The following is a 20,654-nucleotide window of genomic DNA, read 5'->3' on the forward strand; positions in this document are numbered from 1 at the left end:
TATGCAAAACAGCATTGGACTAAATTTTAATCTGTCATATGTCTGGCTCTAGCATGCAGCTAGTCACACTCTAATCAAAACGTAAACTTAACAGGATTTTAATATTTAAAACAAATGTGTAGAAATTCATTGCATTTCTCTTTGCATTGCATTTGTTTGTAGATAGTTATTTCTGCTATAATTGCTTAATCTTACGCAACATTTCAAAGCTTGTCTCTGCCAGCAAGACTCAAACTATCGTTATAGACCACATTAAAATATCTTTCTCGCTTGCTAACAAACATGTACTGTATTATACATATGAAAATTACAACAAAAAGTAAAAACTCGCAACAATAATAGTCTGCGAAAAATTAATACCAAAAGCGTATCTTATGAGTATAAATTGGCGTTAATTATTTGGCTATGAGGAAAATTAAAGCCAACATCTGGTTCGAATCTTAAACGATTGTCGTCATTCTAAAATAAACAATTTACAAAACATGCAGTTCCAATGATTAGCAAATGAATCTTATTCCAATACTATTCTATCATTTGCTACACCCGGCAACAGCAGGGGTACGTGTGATATAACAAGTTCGATCAAATTGTTGATGTTGCTGTTGCTATAACACATTGCCCTAATATGTCATCATTGTTACGTCACTGCTTTGCCATTATTTCCCAGAAAGGTGGTTGGAGCTTATATGTAGTATTTTATCTTGATTCCTCGCTGTTTCGTATTCTTACCAGATTTATTTGCTCTTAGGCTTTCTGATTTTCTTTCTTGCAAAAGTATTGCATTTTTGGGAGGTGAGAGCCTGTTTCAAAGATATTGTCAGGTATGTATGACTCTAGGATTGCTATAAGTGCCCTAATAGCGACCCGTGCTAAATTCTTCTTGGCTGGTAAACTTACCTATATATCTGAATTTTTTAACAATTTGGAGCCAACGGTACACCACAGTTCTCAAATATAAAAACATCACATGGTTTTATACAAGCCTTGTTATGTAAGATAAGTTGACAGGTTTTATCGTCCTGAATTTCCAGATTGACGTGAGCCGCAAAAGCACTTCTTTAGTCCACGGCGAAAATCTCTACAGAAAATCACGTACATCAAAGGAACCAACAACAAAACAACGTCATTTAGGAGATCTGCAACCAAAATTACAATTGCTGGTGTTCCAGAGTATCTTGCCATCGAAAGGCAAGTAATGACAATCGAAGGAAAAGAAAGGAAAACATAACAGATGCTGATACGAAGCAAAAGATTTGTTAAATGCAGCTCAGCTCTGAAGTACCGCTGCCTTAGTACAGTGGGTCTTAGGCCGTATTTGGCACTAGTCCTTGATGCCGAATGGACTGCATAAGAATACTTTACCATATCTGATTCGTCATTTTCTGGCGTACGTTGTGATTCGTTGGTTTCTGGTGTACTTAAAGACGTAGGACTGATTTGCAGAGCATCAAGACGGCCTACTGTCTTTTCTCGTAATTTGTTTCCTTTTACCATGACTTTATTTTCATGAGGTAAAATTCTATTCTCGAAAAAGCTTTTCTTAGGTTCAAAGCTATGGTTGCTACGCCCCTGCCTGTTCTCAACGCAAGCTTCGGACATAATTGGTCCTTTTCTTGTTACCCCATAATAATGCCTGTGACGGTTTTGACAGTTTGCATTGAGGTCCCTGCAAACTTTCCTCATTGTCAAACTCGATTCAGAAGAGCTGATATGGTCACTGCTGTTGTGGAAAAAGGAATCTGCGTTACTGCCTTTTAATTGGGTATTCAGATGGAGGCTGTCGACCTTCGTTTTTAATGGAACACCCGCAGGGGATACTTTGTTAGGCCGAGAAGACTTTTTAGTTACAGTGAATTGCCTGATAGAAACTATTCTGCTCGCAAATTTTCTCAAAAACCCCATCGAAATTTCAGGCTCGATGGATTTTTTTGCATCTACATTCGGGTTTGCACCATCCAAGTTGGAAGAAATATCTATTCTACTTTCCGCATTTGATTCTCCTTTACCTGTGTCCAAGTTTTCTTTGGAAAGGTTCAAAGAAAAGTTTTCGATTGTTTCCTGATTGCCAAGTTTTGTAGAACTTTGCATCATAAAATGATCAAAATTCTCGCCATTGGTGGTGCCTTCTCTTACCAATTTCTTGCCCGTTCGCAAGTCTTCAACTTCCAAAACCAAGCTATTTTTGTTGGGTAGAGGATTCTCTGAAACGACATCATGGTCTGAACGACCGTCCTCATTTTCAACGTCTGCAAAATCACCAGACTGTGAGCTGAAACTGGCTGGATCACTGTACTTTTCAGTTCTTTTTCTATATTTTGCTGACTTCACTCTTCTAAATTTCGAAATATCAATATCACTATCATTCATTTCCGAATCATTTGTCCCACAGTCGTTGAATACAGCAGGTCCATTGCTTTCCACTTGTAAAGGGCAAGAGTGATCTATGCTATATACTGATTGAATGTTACGGCCTACATAATGATCGTTATCTCTTTGTATCTCTGCATCTGTTGGGCTAGATTTGTTGGTCTTACTGGGGGAAACATCTGTGCTTTTTGTCTTTAAAATTGTTTTGATGGAAGACGTTTCATAAGAACTGGTGCAATTGCTGTCACTTGGTAAATTACTTGAATTGTGCATTTTCACCACTGCATCAAGATTGCAATTAGAAGTTAATTCACCAGGAAAAACCAAAGAGCGGCTTCTACTGACCCCTCGGAAGAATTTTGTGTAGGAAAATGCAATAAAAGCTACATTAAACAAAACTAACATGATGAATATTGTCCCGAAAGTGGGTCGCTTTGGCGAGAACTTGATGGTGCATGAGCTTCTGATGTCATCAAAACTGTAGCTTTTTAGGCCAAGAAATGATGTTATAAAAGCGATCAACACAATACAAATGTGGTAGAAGATCATTTGGTCATGGGAAAAGATCTGTTTCAAAACTCTCGGTTTCATGATATTCAAGCATCGATTGTAGCTGATAATGCAAAGAATCATAAAAGACTGGATCGTTGTAGCAACTTGAACTAAAGCTATCAGGCTACAAACATCAGAATTCAGATACTTTGCACCGAAAATTTGGTTGATGATTTTCGAGTAAACAACAAAGGATGACTGAACGGTTGAGGCCAAAGATAAATGCACCACAAACTGATTGATTTTCTTCTGCAAAGGCCGATGATTATGAAAAGCAAATATAAAGGTAATGTTGCCGATTGTACCAACAACATAAATCAGCAGATACACAGCGATGCGACCATAAACAATGTACGCAGCTGGCATCTTTGTCAAGTACTGCTAGCGATCGTCGACGAACATTCGGCTGTTTGAGCAAAGCAAAACTAATTTGATAGAGTGGGCCTCATAATCGAAACACCAAGTTGACGACTGGCGCTAGCAGCAAAAAGCTTAGGCTTAGGTTCAAGCTGAAAGACACGTTATCACTGGATAGTACCCTCTTTCTACTTCTGAGACATTTTGTTGATGATATTCTTGTCAATTCTCCGCATCGACTGACACCAAAACATGAGTCAATACCAGTCTTCTTTCCGCATTCCGCCAACACAGAGGCCCCTATAAAAAACTTTACTGCAGCATTAGGAGGAGATAAAATGACAACAGACCCTCGCGTTAAGTACTGTTATCTGATCGAAGTATAATACATCTCCGTTACGGGTTGCTTAAGTTGCAAAATAATAACGACAATTGGTATGAAGACTCCCTTCCAATATTTCTTTCATGTAAAATGCAAAATTGGCAAGTTGAGTGGAAAATCTCTTAGCCTAGAGTGCAATCAGCGGTATACAGGCATCACATTGCCACAACTATGATAATTTATCCAGCAGCCGCGGATGTATTCTCTCATGTGAATTCACGTACCCTTGGGGTATCCATAAAAAGAAGTAATACCAGCTCGGGAAATATCATCTGTCTCACGTCGCTATACACCGAAAGTATTTTCTACAAAGTGACTTGCTTTTGCTTCTCCACTTGCCGACTTTCATCGGATTTAAAAATTTGAATCAGTTTAACCATTCTTTAATACGGTTGCGTTAGTTTGTCTATTGTAACAAGCTCTGGATAATTCCCATAAACAATCTAGGAGAACTTCTGGTCAAAATCGTCGATTCAGTGGAACAATTTTCCATATGTTCGATTAGCCGCGTAATCCTGTGAATGTATTTTTGATGAATTTTCATGCACCTGTCTGTGGTGTTAGCAACAGCAACAACATAGTGTGCTCAGTAGGTCACTTCATAAAGCAAAAATGGGATGTAGGGGTTTACAAATCGGCTTGGGTGTTGAAAAAAGTGATGCAAGAAAATTGAACTCAGTGAACTTAGTTGAAAAAAGCGACTTTGAAGCGTTCCCTGTATGCTAACAAAAGACCTGATCATCCAAAAATTGCGCAATCTGTATTACTTGAAACTTCGTACGAGATCTTTCATTCCCATAATTCACGTGTGCATTGGATAAAAAGAACCCGTTTTCTTGAACCTTCGAATTCTCTGCTGAAATGAATAAAGAGACCGACCAAAAATATCTTAAGAAAAATCAGAAAACAATTTTTTTAATGTGATGAGACATAATATAGCATGTGAATGTTATTCACAACCCTTTGAAATTCACAATAATTGAAGATATGGAAAAGCTGCGAGAACAAGCCGAGAAGACATTTGATATGAAGATCCATTGTCAATGGCCAAAGATCCATTTACAAAACCAGCGGCTTTTTGGCACTGACAGTTTTTAGAGAACTGGATATATCAGCATTATCCCAAGCTCAATTATATTTTGGAACTGACCTTCAGATGAAGCTTTTTTAGATAATTGAGATATTAAATCAAATTGGAGACTTGCAGTTTAGAATTTTATTCAATGCCTTCACATATGAAATATCTTATCCTGACAAAGATCTTCATGCCAAAATAATGAAGCAGCTTTTTGATTGCACATTCAGTGGCTGTTTTGTATACTCCTATTTCAGTGTGTCACTTTTGCATAACGTTTTGGAAAATCGAGAAGACTCTGAATGCGCACGAGAATATTGATTTAAGGTCCAAAAAGGCCTGTAGGCTTGTTCCTCGAGATATTTCGATTTGCACCGATGCTTATTCAGTTGACGAGAAAAGTGTGTGTAAAATGCATAACTAAAACTAGAAACTGTAACAACTGCTAGGATATGAGACTTCCTCAGGCAATGATGCCCTTAAAGCAAGATTAAAACTTGCAAAGAATCCTTGTGCAAGTGTTATTCTCACTGTTTCTTAATTTCTGTTTCATTAGATGGAATCTCCCTGATCAAAGTTCTTCATAAGGTCACAACTCTTTAATTACCACGTCATTGAAAGGCCAAAGCTTTTAATTTCACAGGATTAAATCTTTCAATCACTGGCCGACGACTTCTAATTTCCGTTTATATTCTAATCTTTCAACATTAAGAGAACAGTTAATTTCATAAAACTGTCTCCAAAATTCTTTCACTAAGCAATACTAAGAATTCGTTATAATTACCATAATTATTGCAAATAATGGGATGAATCGTTAAGGACAAGTCAAACTAGAAAAGCTAAGAGAACAAAAAGTACATTGATAAACTGCAAAATCGTTGTTTAATCGATTCATAGCTCAAGTACCCATTTTTCCACGACAACAATCCACTTTGCAACTATGACCAAGACAAGCGTATTTCTTTTCCTTCGGAAAGCATCAACGTATTGAAATGAATCTTCCAATTGCAAGTAAAAGTTAGGAATAACTATAATTATGGTATAGTTCTTGTTTGCCCTTATGGTATCATGGCATATTGTTTCTGAGTTGATATTATTCTTCCACTTCGATTTTTGGAGAATTTATACGCACTGAGTCTTAGGGAGCTGTTTGATCAAAAAACCTTCTCATGGCGTTACCGGATGCAATTAAAAAATGGCTCTACACTATCCTCTAAATCTACGATCTTTTTTAACGGATAGCTAGACAGAAATTGTGAAAGTGTGGTGATAAGAGAAATCAAATGATAAAACTGAGGTGAAGCTCGTAAATGATAGGCATATCCATACCAGATGATTTGGTGGAAAGACAATGAAAAAACAAATTAAAAACACCATATTCCTTATTTCCCTAGTAGGCTCCAAGGCTAAAATTCTATTTTCTTAGCAAAGATAATGGCAGAAGACACTGTGATTAAACAAAATTTGCTACTTTCTTAAATTCTGTAGAACGTGCTTTGGTATTTCCCGAGTACTATTGTCCTCCTTGTTATGAAAGGAGACTTTCTGTAGATTTTTGGGAATTGTACTTTAATTCTACATGAAGCGAAGTCATGAAGGAACCACTTTAAAGCTTTATCGTGGAATGTGTCAATGTTTAATGTTCATATATGAGACAGACCCGTGCAAACGTTTTAAACATTAAACATACTAAGTAACCTAAGCCTGTTACATTTATTATATAATTGTTTCTGCAGAAACTAAATACGTCACAGAAAACTGTTAAACCAAAAAGATCTCATCAAAAAGTTTAAAGTAATCAAATAGAAAATGTTTGCTGTTGAAAATTGATCAAGTTTTATTAACGCAATCAGATTTTTCATAAACGAAAATCGCCACTGTCTGCTAAAATCTTCTCACTTTAAATTGAGCCAAATTGACAAATTAAATGAGAGGTTAAAACTTGATGAGTTAAATTGCCCTTTGTTATTTACTTTCTTATTTGCCAGCCTTATTGATTTTTCTGGTTTTAAAATTGGCGAATATATTATATGCATTTACAATTTAATTGTAATGAAACTTTTAAACTGAAATTTAATGGCATTGCTAGATAATCCTGTTGTGGTACATCCTATGCATAACAGTAATACATTGAGGCAAAGGTGCTTAAAATATTCGTGGATAGAATGCTTGGATTTTAGTTCAAGACAGCTCGTTAGGTGATTTCACTGGCAGATTATTTTATAAGTTGACTTGTTGATAGCCCTTATATTTGCTGTAGAAATTACATTTACTGCGTCAATATTCTATTTTCATACATTAAACGGGACTTAAGAAAAATAAGCCCCATGCAACTATCGCAATAACTCTCTCATAGCCCTGCAATTAAGCAGAATTTAATATAACACTAAATAAGACGCTTCTTTGTGAAATAAATACTTTGAAAATCTACTTATTGTACAGACAGCAAGTTAATCAACGCCAAGGTATGAATATATGTTGGAACAGACAGGGTAATTGGCGATGGAGACAGCTCATGATAGCGTTCTGGTGACTTAATTGCATTCGCACTGACAGGCAAAGGCTAAGTATGATATAAGATTGTTAAAACGCGAAACAAAAATGTAAGAAACACAAATGAAAGCATTGTCAGTTGTGTTCTGATAAATACAGAAGAACAAGAGAAATAGTAAAAGCAAAGGTTATTGAAAAATGTGTCCGAGTTTTACGCGTGAGAGTAAAGATGGGAAGACTTCTAACAAAATGAAACACAGTAAAACTTTGGCATTAGCATCTAATAAAGATTTGAAGAAAAACAGAAAAAGTCACTAAGAGCCATGTAGGAATCTCTAATTCTCAACATAAGCTTAAATTCATCACAGTTATTTCCTTAGGGCACCTGGCTATAAGAAAACATTGTGACAAGAGGTGAAACATTTGATCTATGCGCAAACAGAAAACATTTCACTCACCAATCCTAGAATGCCATTTTCACTTTGCAAATGAACAGTTATGTCCGGTCGAATGTAGTTACTGGCAAGCATTGGCATACCGATACCTAAGTTGGCTGTCACGTGTTAAGGAAGTTTTAAGGTGCATTTGAGGGTACTGGTAGCAATCAGCAGGGAGAGGAAGACGACAGAAAGGCAGGTGAAAACCGAACAATTGTAATGCCACAATGTAATAAAGACTTATATGCATCAAAAGTAGGGAAGATTTCAGGGTGAAAGGAATAAACAGAGATGCAAAAAATCGCGAAGACAAAAAAGAGCTATAATCAAATCTAGAAGGGCTTGTTTCAAGGGGTCTCAGTCTTTGACAAAAACATTTCAATTATTTTTTATTCAAATTCACTTACTTTTTGACAATAGCTAATTTCAAAGAAAGTGCGACTACTCTCGCAAGGTGACACACTATTGGCTGTAATTTGTTTCGAACAATCCCCGTTAACTTCCAGAGAGAGAAACATTTATTATTTGAAAGAATCACTTCATATACTCGTAAACATACATTTATTTTTATGACCGACTGATAAAGGTTGTTATTGAAAGGATACCGTACATTCCGTCTTTGAATTCAAGAGCAGCTCTTTTGATAATCCTTTCCCTCATTTCGGCTGCAGGTGATTTTGGTTTGGAAGTTGTACCTTCATGCCGTACTTTTAATTTCTAAGAAAAGGATGAAAAGGGAAGGATGAAACTAGGCTGATCTACATTAAGGAAATCTTAACCAGATGAAATTGCATTGTCCTCCACAATTATCAATCAACTATGTACTGAGAGAAAATTACACAAATATTGAACGAATACATTTTTTGATACATTTAACAAATCAAGACAAAAAACAATAACTGTTAATCAGAACATTTCTCTTAGGTTGATGGGCCTTGTGACTGGATATAAACAACAAAAGCTTCTGGCACAACATATTCACGTGCTAGAGCCTTGACATTGATTAGTAAAACAGGAATGCAATAATGCATAAAGGTATATTGAATTTACAATACGACAGACAACTTAAACTGTTGACCTTTCAAGACTTAAGTGCTCTGTCTCTAATGAAAAATGTTACCTCAATTCTCTTTTGGTAGTTCTCCCCTAAAATGACTCTGTCTACGTAGACACTTGGAATGTGAATATCTTCTGGCCTGAATTCCCCAGTTTCGACAATCTCTTCAACCTGTCACAAGATATAAAACAAACCCTTAAATTTGACTGAAACATTACCTTATCTTATCTTTATTTAGGCTTTTATCAAACTTATAAATGTTCAGACTACTTGGTAACAAACAGCATTGTTTTGAGAAAATAATAACTATGGATTCATTTTTGGGTTTCTCGATTGGGTAGAATAAAACGAGAGCCTGACTTACTGTAATGCTACTGTTGCTCTTGCTAAAACAAAATCAGTTTTCCAAACTTTCAACATTGTTATCCAGAGGTAAAGAATCTCAAAGCCAATAACGAATCTTGAATCCTTAATAGTTAACGAAGCAAAGATATTTCATAACCTTTCACTTTTTTGATATCTCTATTCCTACCAGTTGCCTGTTGATCGCATTAAGCATGAAAAACAGTGTAGGAACTTAGACTGCCCTATTCTATACACCAAGCATTACCTGTACGGCATCAAGCACTTTGTGACAGATCGGTAATTTTACATCCCTTACAAATCCGATTCAGACAATAGTTTTGAGACGTATATCCACTTATAGATTATTTGACTCTGTTTAAGCCCGGTAGTCCACCAGTCTTCATAAAATAGTTTAAATTAACTAGAAAAAATTTCATCGTGACAAAATTCCGTACAATTATTTTTGCATTTTTCAACCCAAATGTTGAGCTTTACAGGAATCAAAACTTCTAGACCAACTTTTCTTGTTGTAGACGGTCCTACGCTTTCAGAATCTTATACTTTCATTCGCACTTATACTTTTAATTATACTCCATCCATGCTGTTCTGTGTGAAATTTTGTCACGGCGAAATTCTGAAAAGCTGTCCGAAATTTTTTTTGACGAAGTTTATCCGCTGAAAATTTATCTGAAGAAACTTTTTGCTGTTAATGTATTCAAAATGCAGTTTGATATATAAACAAGAGACGACGAAAACTGACCCATCTAGGAGACAGGTCCGGTGCTGTGCTGAAAATTATCATATAATCAGCCCCTTGTTTAGCACTTCTTCCTTCTAATATCTTTGTCTAGGGGCAGTTGCTCCTCCCTTGACGAGTTGAAGCAAGGCTGGTTATGTCAGGGAAAGGCTCTGGAGCCTAAAGCTAAGTCCTAACAAGGGAAAAGGAGGAGGAATTTTGAAGAGAAAAAAGAAAGATCAAGCTTATTTATTTTTGCATTGAATAAAGACGGGTTTGGGAAGCAGGAATAGGGTAAGCACTCCAGCCTGTACAAGAATGATGATTTTTAACCAAATTTATTATTTCATATGGCTCATTCAATATTCTAATCTTAAAAAAATAAAACTTGACAACTTGGTTCAATCATAGCGGCCAGTTTTCTTAAAGTTCTCGACCTGCTTCCATGATTTTGTCGATAGTGACTCCACGGCCAATTGGCGAACACGAAGTCGATCAGTGGTTCATGTGAATTAAACTACTCAACCAATTGTCGAACATAACCCGTAAAAATATTAAACCAAGTTACAATGAATTATTTATTCAAAAACATTTCTGGATAGCAAATAGGATTATAAAAGACACGTAAATTTTTCCAAAAACATCATCTTTACGCAAAGTCCCCTACCGCGTGATGGAAATTAATTTTCAGAACACCGAAGCAGGGACTTACGATGGTTATGCAGTTAATACCACGATAATAAAGTTGAAGCTATTTTCGTCTTGAACTCATCCAGGATATAAAAACATTACGCTGTAGCTATATCTTCTTAAATCTTCAAATTTCCAAATTCAAAAAACAATTCAAAAATGTCAAGTGGGCACGCTTTAGGTTAGGAGAAATAAAGTAAATATTTATTGAACAACAGATTTATATTAGATTTTAACAATATATTTACACTCACATAATATATTCATATTTGAATTTCATATGGCGGGGCTACAGTAGCCTTGATGCACGCAGATGAATAACTAGTGCCTTACCGGAGAAACTATTTATGATGGGACATACCTTATAGCGAGGTGATGTCTTTTTATCAAGTTGATAAAAATGGTTCCAAATCCCCAGGAATTTCTTTTGGCGAATTTTACAAACAACAAGTATTAGCGGTAGATGATCAATTTAATATCATAGAAGATAGATCCTTGTAAAAAACTCAATCATTACGTTACCTCGGCAATAGTAACTTTGGCAGCCTTCGCCATTGGTGCATTGAAATTTCTCGCGGATTTCCTAAAAGATTAACAGAAAATATATGTCACAGAAGCATAGCGAATGGTACTAGATTAGCCTGATCCGTATCTATTGCAAACGAATTAAAAATGTTAGTGGTTTGAGGCCAACTTGCATATAGTTTGCATATATTTCAGTGCTTAATCAAGGTATCGTGGCTGAGAATTCTATTCTATGCTACAACGAGCTTCGCCAGTCAAACGCTACATCTTTTAGCGGTTAAGCGACACAGTCACGTAATGGGACTGAATCGACCAAAAAAACAACATGAAAGTGCATAAAGATTTGGCAGTTATTAAAATACTGTTTGGCGGTGCTTGAAAATAATTTGGCTGCGTTTCACAATATTTGGCGGCGTTTGTCGGTGAATGATGGCGTTTGACAGTGATTGGCGGCGTTTATTGGTGTTTGGAGGCGTTTGATGGTGATTGGTGGCATTTGGTGGTGTTTGGTGGCGTTTGACGGTGAATGGCAGCGTTTGACGGAGCTTGGCGGCATTTAATGGTGTTTGGCGGCATTTGATGGTGTTTGGCGGCGTTTGATGGTGATTGGTGGCGTTTGATAGTGTTTGGTGGCGTTTCATGGTGTTTGGCGGTGTTTGACGGTGACTGGCGATGTTTCACGGTGATTGACGGCGTTTGATGGTGTCTGGCGGCATTTGATGGTGTCTGGGGGTGTTCGGCGGTGTATTAAGGTTTGGTTGGTGAATAGGTATGGAAAAGCCTATGATAATGAATTCTCAATTGCTTGCCTGAATATTAGATTGCCCAGTCGATCAGCCTTCCATGCTTTGATAAGTGCAAAATCTCCTACAATAGCTTCCTCCATGATATAATGCCTTCCATTGAATTCTCTTTCCTAAAACATGATTGGACAATCCTAAATAACTTCAAGATTGAGTAATATTTTGATAGTGATGAGAATAACAGGCTGATCAAAGTAGCATTACAAAATGAAGTATCTACTGTGCTCAAAAGAGCTTAAAATAGCCAATAACTATAAAACATAAAATAACTGTTAAACGAGATTTAAGACATTCCAAAAATTGTGTGTTCTTTGAAGCACATTTTAGACTCTGAGGAAATAAAGGAAGTTGTTATTGTTAATAAATGAATTTCCTTTAACCCAAAGTTTGCTCAAAATCAATCAACACACAATACCGCTCATTAATCTTGAATAGCAATGATTACCAATTAGCTTAGATTACAATACACTGTTTCCAAATTTGCTGCAGTAAAAGATTCAAGTGTACAAGCCAATAATTCATTATATGATAAAGCAACAGCGCTGGATACTATAACAAGCAAAACAATATGGATATGAATTAATAATTATTTATTCATAAAAACATCAAATCTTCACCTCTGCATTTGCATACTCTATGAAGTTATTTCCTTTATTTATTTATTTATTTATTTATTTATATTTTTTTATTTATTCATCCCTTTGAATCAATGAATCAATTCCAAACTTACCTCACGGGGTTTGCTGGCAATTGCTATTGTTCCGTCTGGGTTATACTTGATTGGCGCATTGCCATGATGAATCAATGTACCGTATCCGGTTGGTGTAAAAAAGGCCGGAACACCAGCACCTCCAGCTCGGACCCTTTCTGCCAATGTTCCCTGTGTAAAGAATAAGAATATCAAATAATTCCAATTTACCTCAATCAAGATTGATTTTTCATTGTTTATCATGTTGATTAATTGAAACTTCTACTGAAAATGTAATGAGCTGAGAAAATTTAAAAGTTTCCCAAAAATATTTCTTGCTAAATCAGCCCTTTTGTACTACAAATTTCATTAAGTTTTGCTATGCTTGTATAACGAAATTAATTTTTGCAGTAACGAATGAAAGTAGAATTTAATTTCACTATAATTATATTGCTGTTCAGAGTTATTAACAGGAAATTGAACAATATTTAACTTACCTGTGGAGTGAGCTCAACCTCTAACTCTCCACTCAAAAACTGGCGTTCAAATTCAGCATTTTCTCCAACATATGATGAGATCATTCTCTTAACCTGACAAACAAAGTCAAAATTAACCACCTAAAGATACAAATGATAATGAACTTCTATTCAAGAAATCTGATCTGAATTAAAACCTGAGGTATTTATAACAGGCCCATAGGAACCTGGGGAGCTGGGGGGCCAAGAGCCCCCAAATAGTTGTCAAACTGTAGTATGTTTCCTTTATAACAGTGTACTGAATAAGAAGGGATACAATGGACAGTCCCCCCAAATATGACTTTTGTTCAGACAGCACTGATAAGCTATCAACAAGGAAAGTTCATTCCATTGAAAAATAGCGTTATTGCCTGTCTATCTTATGTGCTTATTCTGTAGATAAAAGAAAAATTATGCATTTATGAAAATGTTGCAGATTTTTCAAAAACCATCAGGCCTATTTGCTCTTCTTTCAACAATTCTACATTACAAAGATAGTATCAGAATAGCATGACTAACCAATGGCTATCACATATAAAAATGCGATTAGAACAAATGAACAATGAGGTTCATGCAAAGTAAAAGTAAGAAATAGTCATGTTTGCTCTGATTAAATTCACATAACAAATTAGTCTTAGTCTAAAATTTTATGACAGAACATGAATATGATATTCATATAAGCCAAAGAACAATAAATTTAAGAACCTGTTTGTTTTGTAGCAAAAGACCAAGACCAAAATCATCCACTCTAATGTTTATAAGAAACAAAGTTATATCAGTTTTAATTAGATAGATTGTACTCTCTAAAATATGATACAAAAATAAAAAGCAGACAGACTGCCTGGGCCGCCAAGAGGTTTCAGAGGCCAAGGCAAAATGGTAAGATAAGGTCCCCTGTTTTCCTTTCCAACCACCACATCCATCAGATTAGCTTAAAACACATTTCAGAATATCGCATAATCATTTTGTTGCTATCATTTAAACATTTTACTTTCATTTAAACATGTTGCTATCATTTAAACATTTTACATAAGGCATTCTTTTGTTTGGTTTAGTTAACTCAATTTCTACAACAGAATTCAATACTTTAAGAGGCCACCACAAGGCCCCTGGGCAATTTGCCTGCTGTCCCCTCCCCCTTTTGTCTGCAGATTGCAAAATTTCTACAGTCTACAGTGAAAGAAGTCTCCTCTTAAAACTTCTATTGTCAGTTAGAAAACAAAAATGTTCTCAATCCCAGCTCATATAAAACTCATTTGTTCAGCTTGAAAAGTTTGGGAAAGTCTGGCTAAATCGTTCTTTGAAAATTCAGAGCTGTTGGTCTTTTTAAAAGATAACAAAGAAAAAGAGATTCATGAAAATAATTGTGCAAAAACTTCAGAAAAATAAAAGCCACCTTTAATGGCTCTCTACATAACAAGCTCACAAGCATGGCAAAATGTGTCCCAAACAAAGTGCTTCAAACAAACATTCCCTAATGCTTTCCACTAAAACTGATACTGCAAATCTTTCATAACACTGGATCATAATACATAGAAAAATGGTATAACCTTCTACCAACTCTTACCCAGCATTGTTGCTCACACATGTCAGTCCTTTTTTCTTTAGTTCAACTAAAGCTCCAATGAGATTTTCAGGAATTCCACACAAACCAAACCCTATATGAAAAAGCAGTTATTCTACTTTGAAGATACCAGTTTGTTCAGATTTATTTCTTTTATGAAATTACAAATCATAATGAAGGTAGTCCGTTAATATGATCAAACCATGTTTTCCCAGAGTGTAAAGTTTTCTTGTTGTGCAGGGAACAGATTTTTGGCAAATTTGTTGATTACAAATATTTGGCAAGAAATCATGTGTAGAATTTGTAGAAAACTAAGGCTTTGAAAGTGACCTTGAATTCATGGTTTTTTGTAATCAGAAATCTAAACTTTAATTGAGGAATATGGCATATTCTTAGTTTATGTGGATCCCAGACTGGAAACTTTGTCACATGCCTGCGATATATTGCCTGAGCACTCAAATTTTCCATCTGCGCACTTTTGCATATTGGCTGCGCAAAGTCCCTATTTGAATACATTTCACAGTATTAACAATACAAATTTCTTAAAAGTGTGTGATTTCAGGCTCGCAGTCATGCACATGTGAACTTGCAGGTGCAGAAATAAAGTTTCCAGTCTGGTGTGGATGGAATGAAGGATGAAAACAATTGGACAGGAACACATTTTACAGCCTTCATAAGTCAATTTTGGTGAAATTTATGGCTGATCTTTGCATGGTCTTTCTCTCAATTCTAACTTTTTTCGTTATTTTCTTCTGGATCATTTTTTTAGAAAGACTGGCCTAATCACAACTAGCCAATATTATTGCATCAACAAAGAACTTTTTAAATTCTCTTAGCACAACAGAATTTTCATGCATTGTATATCTTTGAAAAAGCTTCGGTGCAGATAGAGGGACACTGTTTGTTTACTTGAAAGATTATGGAGAACTTGCAGGCTAGTTTTCACACAAAACCTCAAAATTAACCAGAATCTTCGATACTATTTTTGCCATTAAATTAGAACAAAGCAGCACTTACCACCAACTAGCAATTTTGAATCATCTGGGATATCTTTGATAGCGTCCACGGGACTTGGAAAAAACTTTGCATGAAGATGACTGGTGGTACAAATACTCTGAAATACAAAAGGGACGTATTGTACATTGTGCCTTGTGGGTGCAACATATACAAAGCATAAACAACTTGATTATCCTTATAAACTGTCATGTTTCTAGTTTTAATGCTACAACAGAATTATTCTTCTCCTGTTTTATGATCGGGACATGAAAGATCACGACCTTAAAAAACAAGAAAAATTCTGACCCACATGACTTACATTTTTCTGCAAAGTGATATTTCCTAATGAAGACCGCAGTAGTCTTTTAACTGCTAAAGGCTTGTATATTTTAAACATTTTGTTCTGTTGTAAGCCAGCGATCGCTTAACAGCGAAAATAGAAAACAGCGTTTGTTTACACCACCAGTTGGTGTTTTCATGCACACTTGTTGGCACGTACGTGAATGACTGCCATCAAAATGCCTCGTTTTCATAGAGCGGGTGGAAAAGTGGGTGTGTCCCTTGGAGCTATCAAACATTTAATCAAGATACAATTTTAGTTTTACTTCAATACATAAAAGGTTCAGATATTTAAAATAATTATTTGTATCTATAAAGTTATAGCTGAATGACACGTGCTAATAACCAATAGGAGCTTTTGAGCCATGTGCCATCTTTTGTGAACTTTGCTTCAAGTAATTATAAATCAATACACAACATTAATAAACAAAAATAACGTTTTTTTAAACTAGGAACAAACATTTTGAATAATAGAAAAGATGGTCTCGAATATAATAGTTTAAACGTAAATCAAATCTTTTTGTTTTGAGGGAAGGGTGTCGAAAATTAAAAAGGGGATAAAGAAAGGTGGTGGAATGCTTTTGAAACTTTGTTAGAGTTCTTGTATTTCTTTATGTGTCAATATTATAGTATATCTAGTGGAGGGGGTACTAGTATATTGAGATCATAAATCTTTTTAAGGCTTTAGCAGGAGTTGTTTTTGATCCTGATTGTCTGATGTTTTGTGGAATGGAGTTCCAAACATCTACACCAACATTTTTTATGAAATTTTTACCAAATTTTGTTCTAAAACTTGGCTTAGAAAATTTTTCTGATCTAGCAAATCTTGTTTTGTAATTATGAGTATCTTTGGCTTTTTTAAAGAGTTTACTGATAGAGGTTTTGGCTATACTTTTGTTAATATCATACACAAATTTAGCACACTCAAGTTTGTAACATTCTTCAAAACTTAAATTGTACAGGCATTTAAAAATTGGTTTACTATGTTCGGCTTTATTTTTAAATGTTATCAGACGTACAGCTCTTTTTTAACTTTTTATGTAGTGGATCCAGGGCCGGTCCTATGGGGGGTGTTGTGGGTGTAACACCCCCCCCCCCCCCCCTCAAGAATAGGCATTTATGTTTTTTAATCGGTAAAATTGGGATTTTATTAGGTAGATAATCTTTTTTGTAGAAAATTGTCCTTCGTGTAATTTTTAAAAACATTCAAAGATATTAAAAAGTTCTGCAGTTCAGTTTTTCCGTTGATCCAGGAGACAATTTTCAGGAACATCACAGAAGACAATTTGACAAAGACATTTTAGCCTGGGAAATGCATTTTTGGCCATTCTAGAAGGCTTTATTTCAAAAAAGTTTTGTGGCCCGTCTCTGAAACTGCGAAGCACAATGCTCCAGGTCGTCTACATCTCTTACGCTAATTTGGTGCGAGAAATACTTTTCACAGAACTTTTATGTTATCAAGAAGTGGGTCCGGGTGAAGAACAGAAGAGTTCGATTCAGTGTTTCTAAAGGTTGACCTACGTGACCACAAAAGCTTATTTTAGAACTTTCATAAAACCAATAGTTTTACAGCTGAAGTTGCTTTGTAATAGCTGAAATTTAAATATCAACAATGCTAAAATATTCTGATTGCATTAACGAAGTGTAATGCTGCCAAAATGTACTCAGTAGATAAACACTTGCAACCCCCCTCCCCCCCCCCCACCCCCGAAATTTCCCGAAACCAAGCCTGAGTGGATCTAGTGCAGTTTTAAAGGCACTACCCCAGTTTAAGAGCCCATAAAGTATGTTTGGTGGTACAAAAGCATAATATATGTTATGCAATATATTTTGTGGTGCAAAATGTCTTACTTTTCTTAGGATGCCAATGCTTTGTGATATTTTTGTATTTACATTTTGAATGTAGGACTTCCAACTTAAATTTTTATTAATAAGAACACCAAGATATTGAGCTTCTTCTACTTGTTTTATTGGTTCATTATTTAGTTTTAGTTCAATTTTTGTGTAATTTTCTTTGAGAAGGGTAGATGAACAAAAATTGGACTTATTGACGTTTAATGTCAGCTAATTAGCAATCAGCCAATCTGAAATATCTTTGAGTTCTTTATTCATTACATTTTCTAAGTTATTGGCGTCGTTATCAGAAAAAAAGATACTAGCATCATCAGCAAATAAATTGTTCATATAAAGTAAGAATAACAAAGGTCCGAGAACGCTGCCTTGAGGAACACCATCTTCTCTTCACGGTCTTCAGAAAGTTCTGCATTAATGCTTACACTTTGTGTTCTATCACTTAGGTATAAGTCACCTCCACTGACACTAGTTTGCTGATTTCGATCAAATTTCAGCGCGCACGAGATTTTTAGGACAAATATGTTGTCTCGTGGCTGTCCTTTACCATTCTTATATACAAGAAAAAAGAGATTCATTTATATTTACATTGGAGGAGGAAGCCAGATTTTAAAACTAAGCACGAAAGAAGGGGTGCACAAATTTCATAAATTTAGAGATCATAAAGGTAAATACCAATTAAATCTGCATTTGAAAAACAATATTTGCTTGAGGAGAAGAATTATCTCCTAATCGTAAAGAACGTAACTGCAAGTCAATTTCACTGCTACTAAGTTCCGGTTGCTGTGAGAATGTCATCTTGCAAAGACCCATTATGAAAATCGTGCAGTTCTATTTTTCCATGTTTACCTCGAATAATCTCGCCTGACGAAAAGTAGAAACTATTTCAACTATTCGTCAAGCAAATTTTCCGATGCGCGAACGCTTATCTCATGAATTTTTTTTTCTGCGCATGTGTCATTTATGATCTTTAAAAGTCTCAAAAATTTGTCAAAATTCCTCAAGATATTGCGATTAAAAAACATGTTCACATTGTTGCGTCAAATTGCGAATTTCATATTGCTTGTAATTTTGATTGAGACGTCTCTAGATGTTTATATTTTGATTGTGACGTCAAATTTGTACAGAGCTATAAAAGAGAACAAAAGCATCGAAGTAAACAGTTTTTACATGCTCGCTTGTAGTTTATGCTACTAGTTGCTTGTGAATTTAGTTCGAGATTTATCGAGACTTTATTAGAAAAGAGTTGCTGAGGTGAATTTAATATTCGTCAAAAGATGGGAAAAGTTCTTTCAAAACAAGACAAACTTTCACAGGAGAGTGAAGAATCAATGAAAAAGGTAATGTATATTATATCATGTTATGATTAAATCAGTTTGATTAAGACATTAGAGTACGTCAGAGGATGAACAATTATTTATCAAACAGTGAACAATGTTTTCTAATATTTTTATTGGCAAATTGATATTTTATAGACTGAAATAGTTTCCTTTTTTAAGGTTCAAAAAATTACAAATGAAATTCAAGTTTATTTATTTTCAGGAACCAGTTTCCCGTATTTGGAAAATTAGACAGTTTTTCAAACAGATGAGAAAAAGGAATTCAAAGTCAGCCGGTTTTGGAAACGATAAAGAATCTTCTCACAAAGAAAAAGTTCGAAAAGACACAGGTTTGTAATTCATATGAAAAAATATTCTCCAATTGCCAAATCACACTGTTGCATTAACAAAATTACGAGTCCGCTTTAAAAGCTTATTATATTGTTAGTAATATTCAAAGTGTTAAAGAATTTCAACAAATGCATGAATAAAGCTAACATTAAACAACTGACGTGCAAAAATTGAAGCTTTCTAAATGAAACGATTAAAATTATAAGTAAGAGCATTCAATGATACAAATCGGTCTTATTGCTTTCCAGATCGTATCAAGAATATGTTTCAAAGGGATTCACATTCCAAGCGTTACAAACGAAGTATTGCAGAGGAACTTTTTGCCAAAGATCTGAAAGCAAAAGGTCTTGATGGTTAGTCAAAAGATTTTTTATTATTGCCACTCGGTTTCGGAGGGTCAATAACTTATATAATACAAACATAATTGTTATTACTTTTTCTTTGAAGTTTTATAATATTTAATTTCAATTACATTGTCAATCAATACTTACTTCAATTTAAAAAATTCTTAACAACTAACACATTACAATACCAAAATAAACTAATAAAAACTAAGAGAAAAGGAAAATTATGAAAATATAGAGAAAAAGGTGTTCTTTACCTGATTGTACTCACGGTCGATTGTTTTAAAGGAGAACTGACACGCAAAAATAACTTTGGCTTATTCTATGCAGAATTTGTCGCTGACTTCAAATCTGGAAAAAGTTTTCTTCTTAGATTCGCCGTTTTTCTGATATTTGCACTTTTATCCGCCAATTACGTCACAGCTAGGACTCGGGAATTTCCCGAAGCGGAAACAAGATTATCGCCAGGAGTTGTTAAAATTCTCGGTTGACGTCACAAGTGACATGTTAACAATGCCGTTGTAAGGGCTTTCACCGCAACGGTGAAAGTAAAAATGAAGTTTCGTGTTTTATTGAAAATATTCCGCGGTGAAAAGACAAAAAATTGTCAGGCATTTCATTTATAAGTATAAAGAAGCTATAAAATCCTAGGTACATGCCTGCTAGGACGCTAATATCCACATAAAATTTATTTTTATGCCATGATATCTTCGAACCAGCATGCTTTGAAACATTTAAAGGACCTCTAAGCTTATGAGGAAAGGGGTTGACTTTGTTTGGAAACTGATGCCGTTTCTTCAAAGTTTTTATTTTCATAATTACAAATCGCAACATGGGGGAGGGGGTGGGGGGTTGAAGGAATAGCCAA

The 20,654-nt window shown here is 35.2% G+C and overlaps 1 protein-coding gene across 1 annotated transcript in view; it reads right to left on the reverse strand.

The window, feature by feature from the left end:
- The window catches only part of LOC135694566 (succinyl-CoA:3-ketoacid coenzyme A transferase 1, mitochondrial), a 45,767-nt gene extending 29,672 nt beyond the window's left edge, over positions 1 to 16,095 (reverse strand). Inside the window, exons 1-11 of the mRNA XM_065213370.2 lie at positions 15,902 to 16,095; positions 15,604 to 15,700; positions 14,590 to 14,680; positions 13,728 to 13,770; positions 13,005 to 13,097; positions 12,550 to 12,699; positions 11,826 to 11,932; positions 11,014 to 11,074; positions 8,784 to 8,891; positions 8,269 to 8,380; positions 7,685 to 7,779 (exon numbers count right to left, since the gene is read on the reverse strand). Of these exons, the coding sequence (XP_065069442.2) occupies positions 7,685 to 7,779; positions 8,269 to 8,380; positions 8,784 to 8,891; positions 11,014 to 11,074; positions 11,826 to 11,932; positions 12,550 to 12,699; positions 13,005 to 13,097; positions 13,728 to 13,770; positions 14,590 to 14,680; positions 15,604 to 15,700; positions 15,902 to 15,979 (1,035 nt within the window). The 5' untranslated portion in view covers positions 15,980 to 16,095. The remainder of the gene's footprint in view (positions 1 to 7,684; positions 7,780 to 8,268; positions 8,381 to 8,783; positions 8,892 to 11,013; positions 11,075 to 11,825; positions 11,933 to 12,549; positions 12,700 to 13,004; positions 13,098 to 13,727; positions 13,771 to 14,589; positions 14,681 to 15,603; positions 15,701 to 15,901) is intronic.
- Positions 16,096 to 20,654: the final 4,559 nt, after the last annotated feature.

The sequence above is a fragment of the Rhopilema esculentum genome, chromosome 8, assembly GCF_057945365.1.
Source record: "Rhopilema esculentum isolate cy_ngs chromosome 8, ASM5794536v1, whole genome shotgun sequence".
Taxonomy (NCBI): domain Eukaryota; kingdom Metazoa; phylum Cnidaria; class Scyphozoa; order Rhizostomeae; family Rhizostomatidae; genus Rhopilema; species Rhopilema esculentum.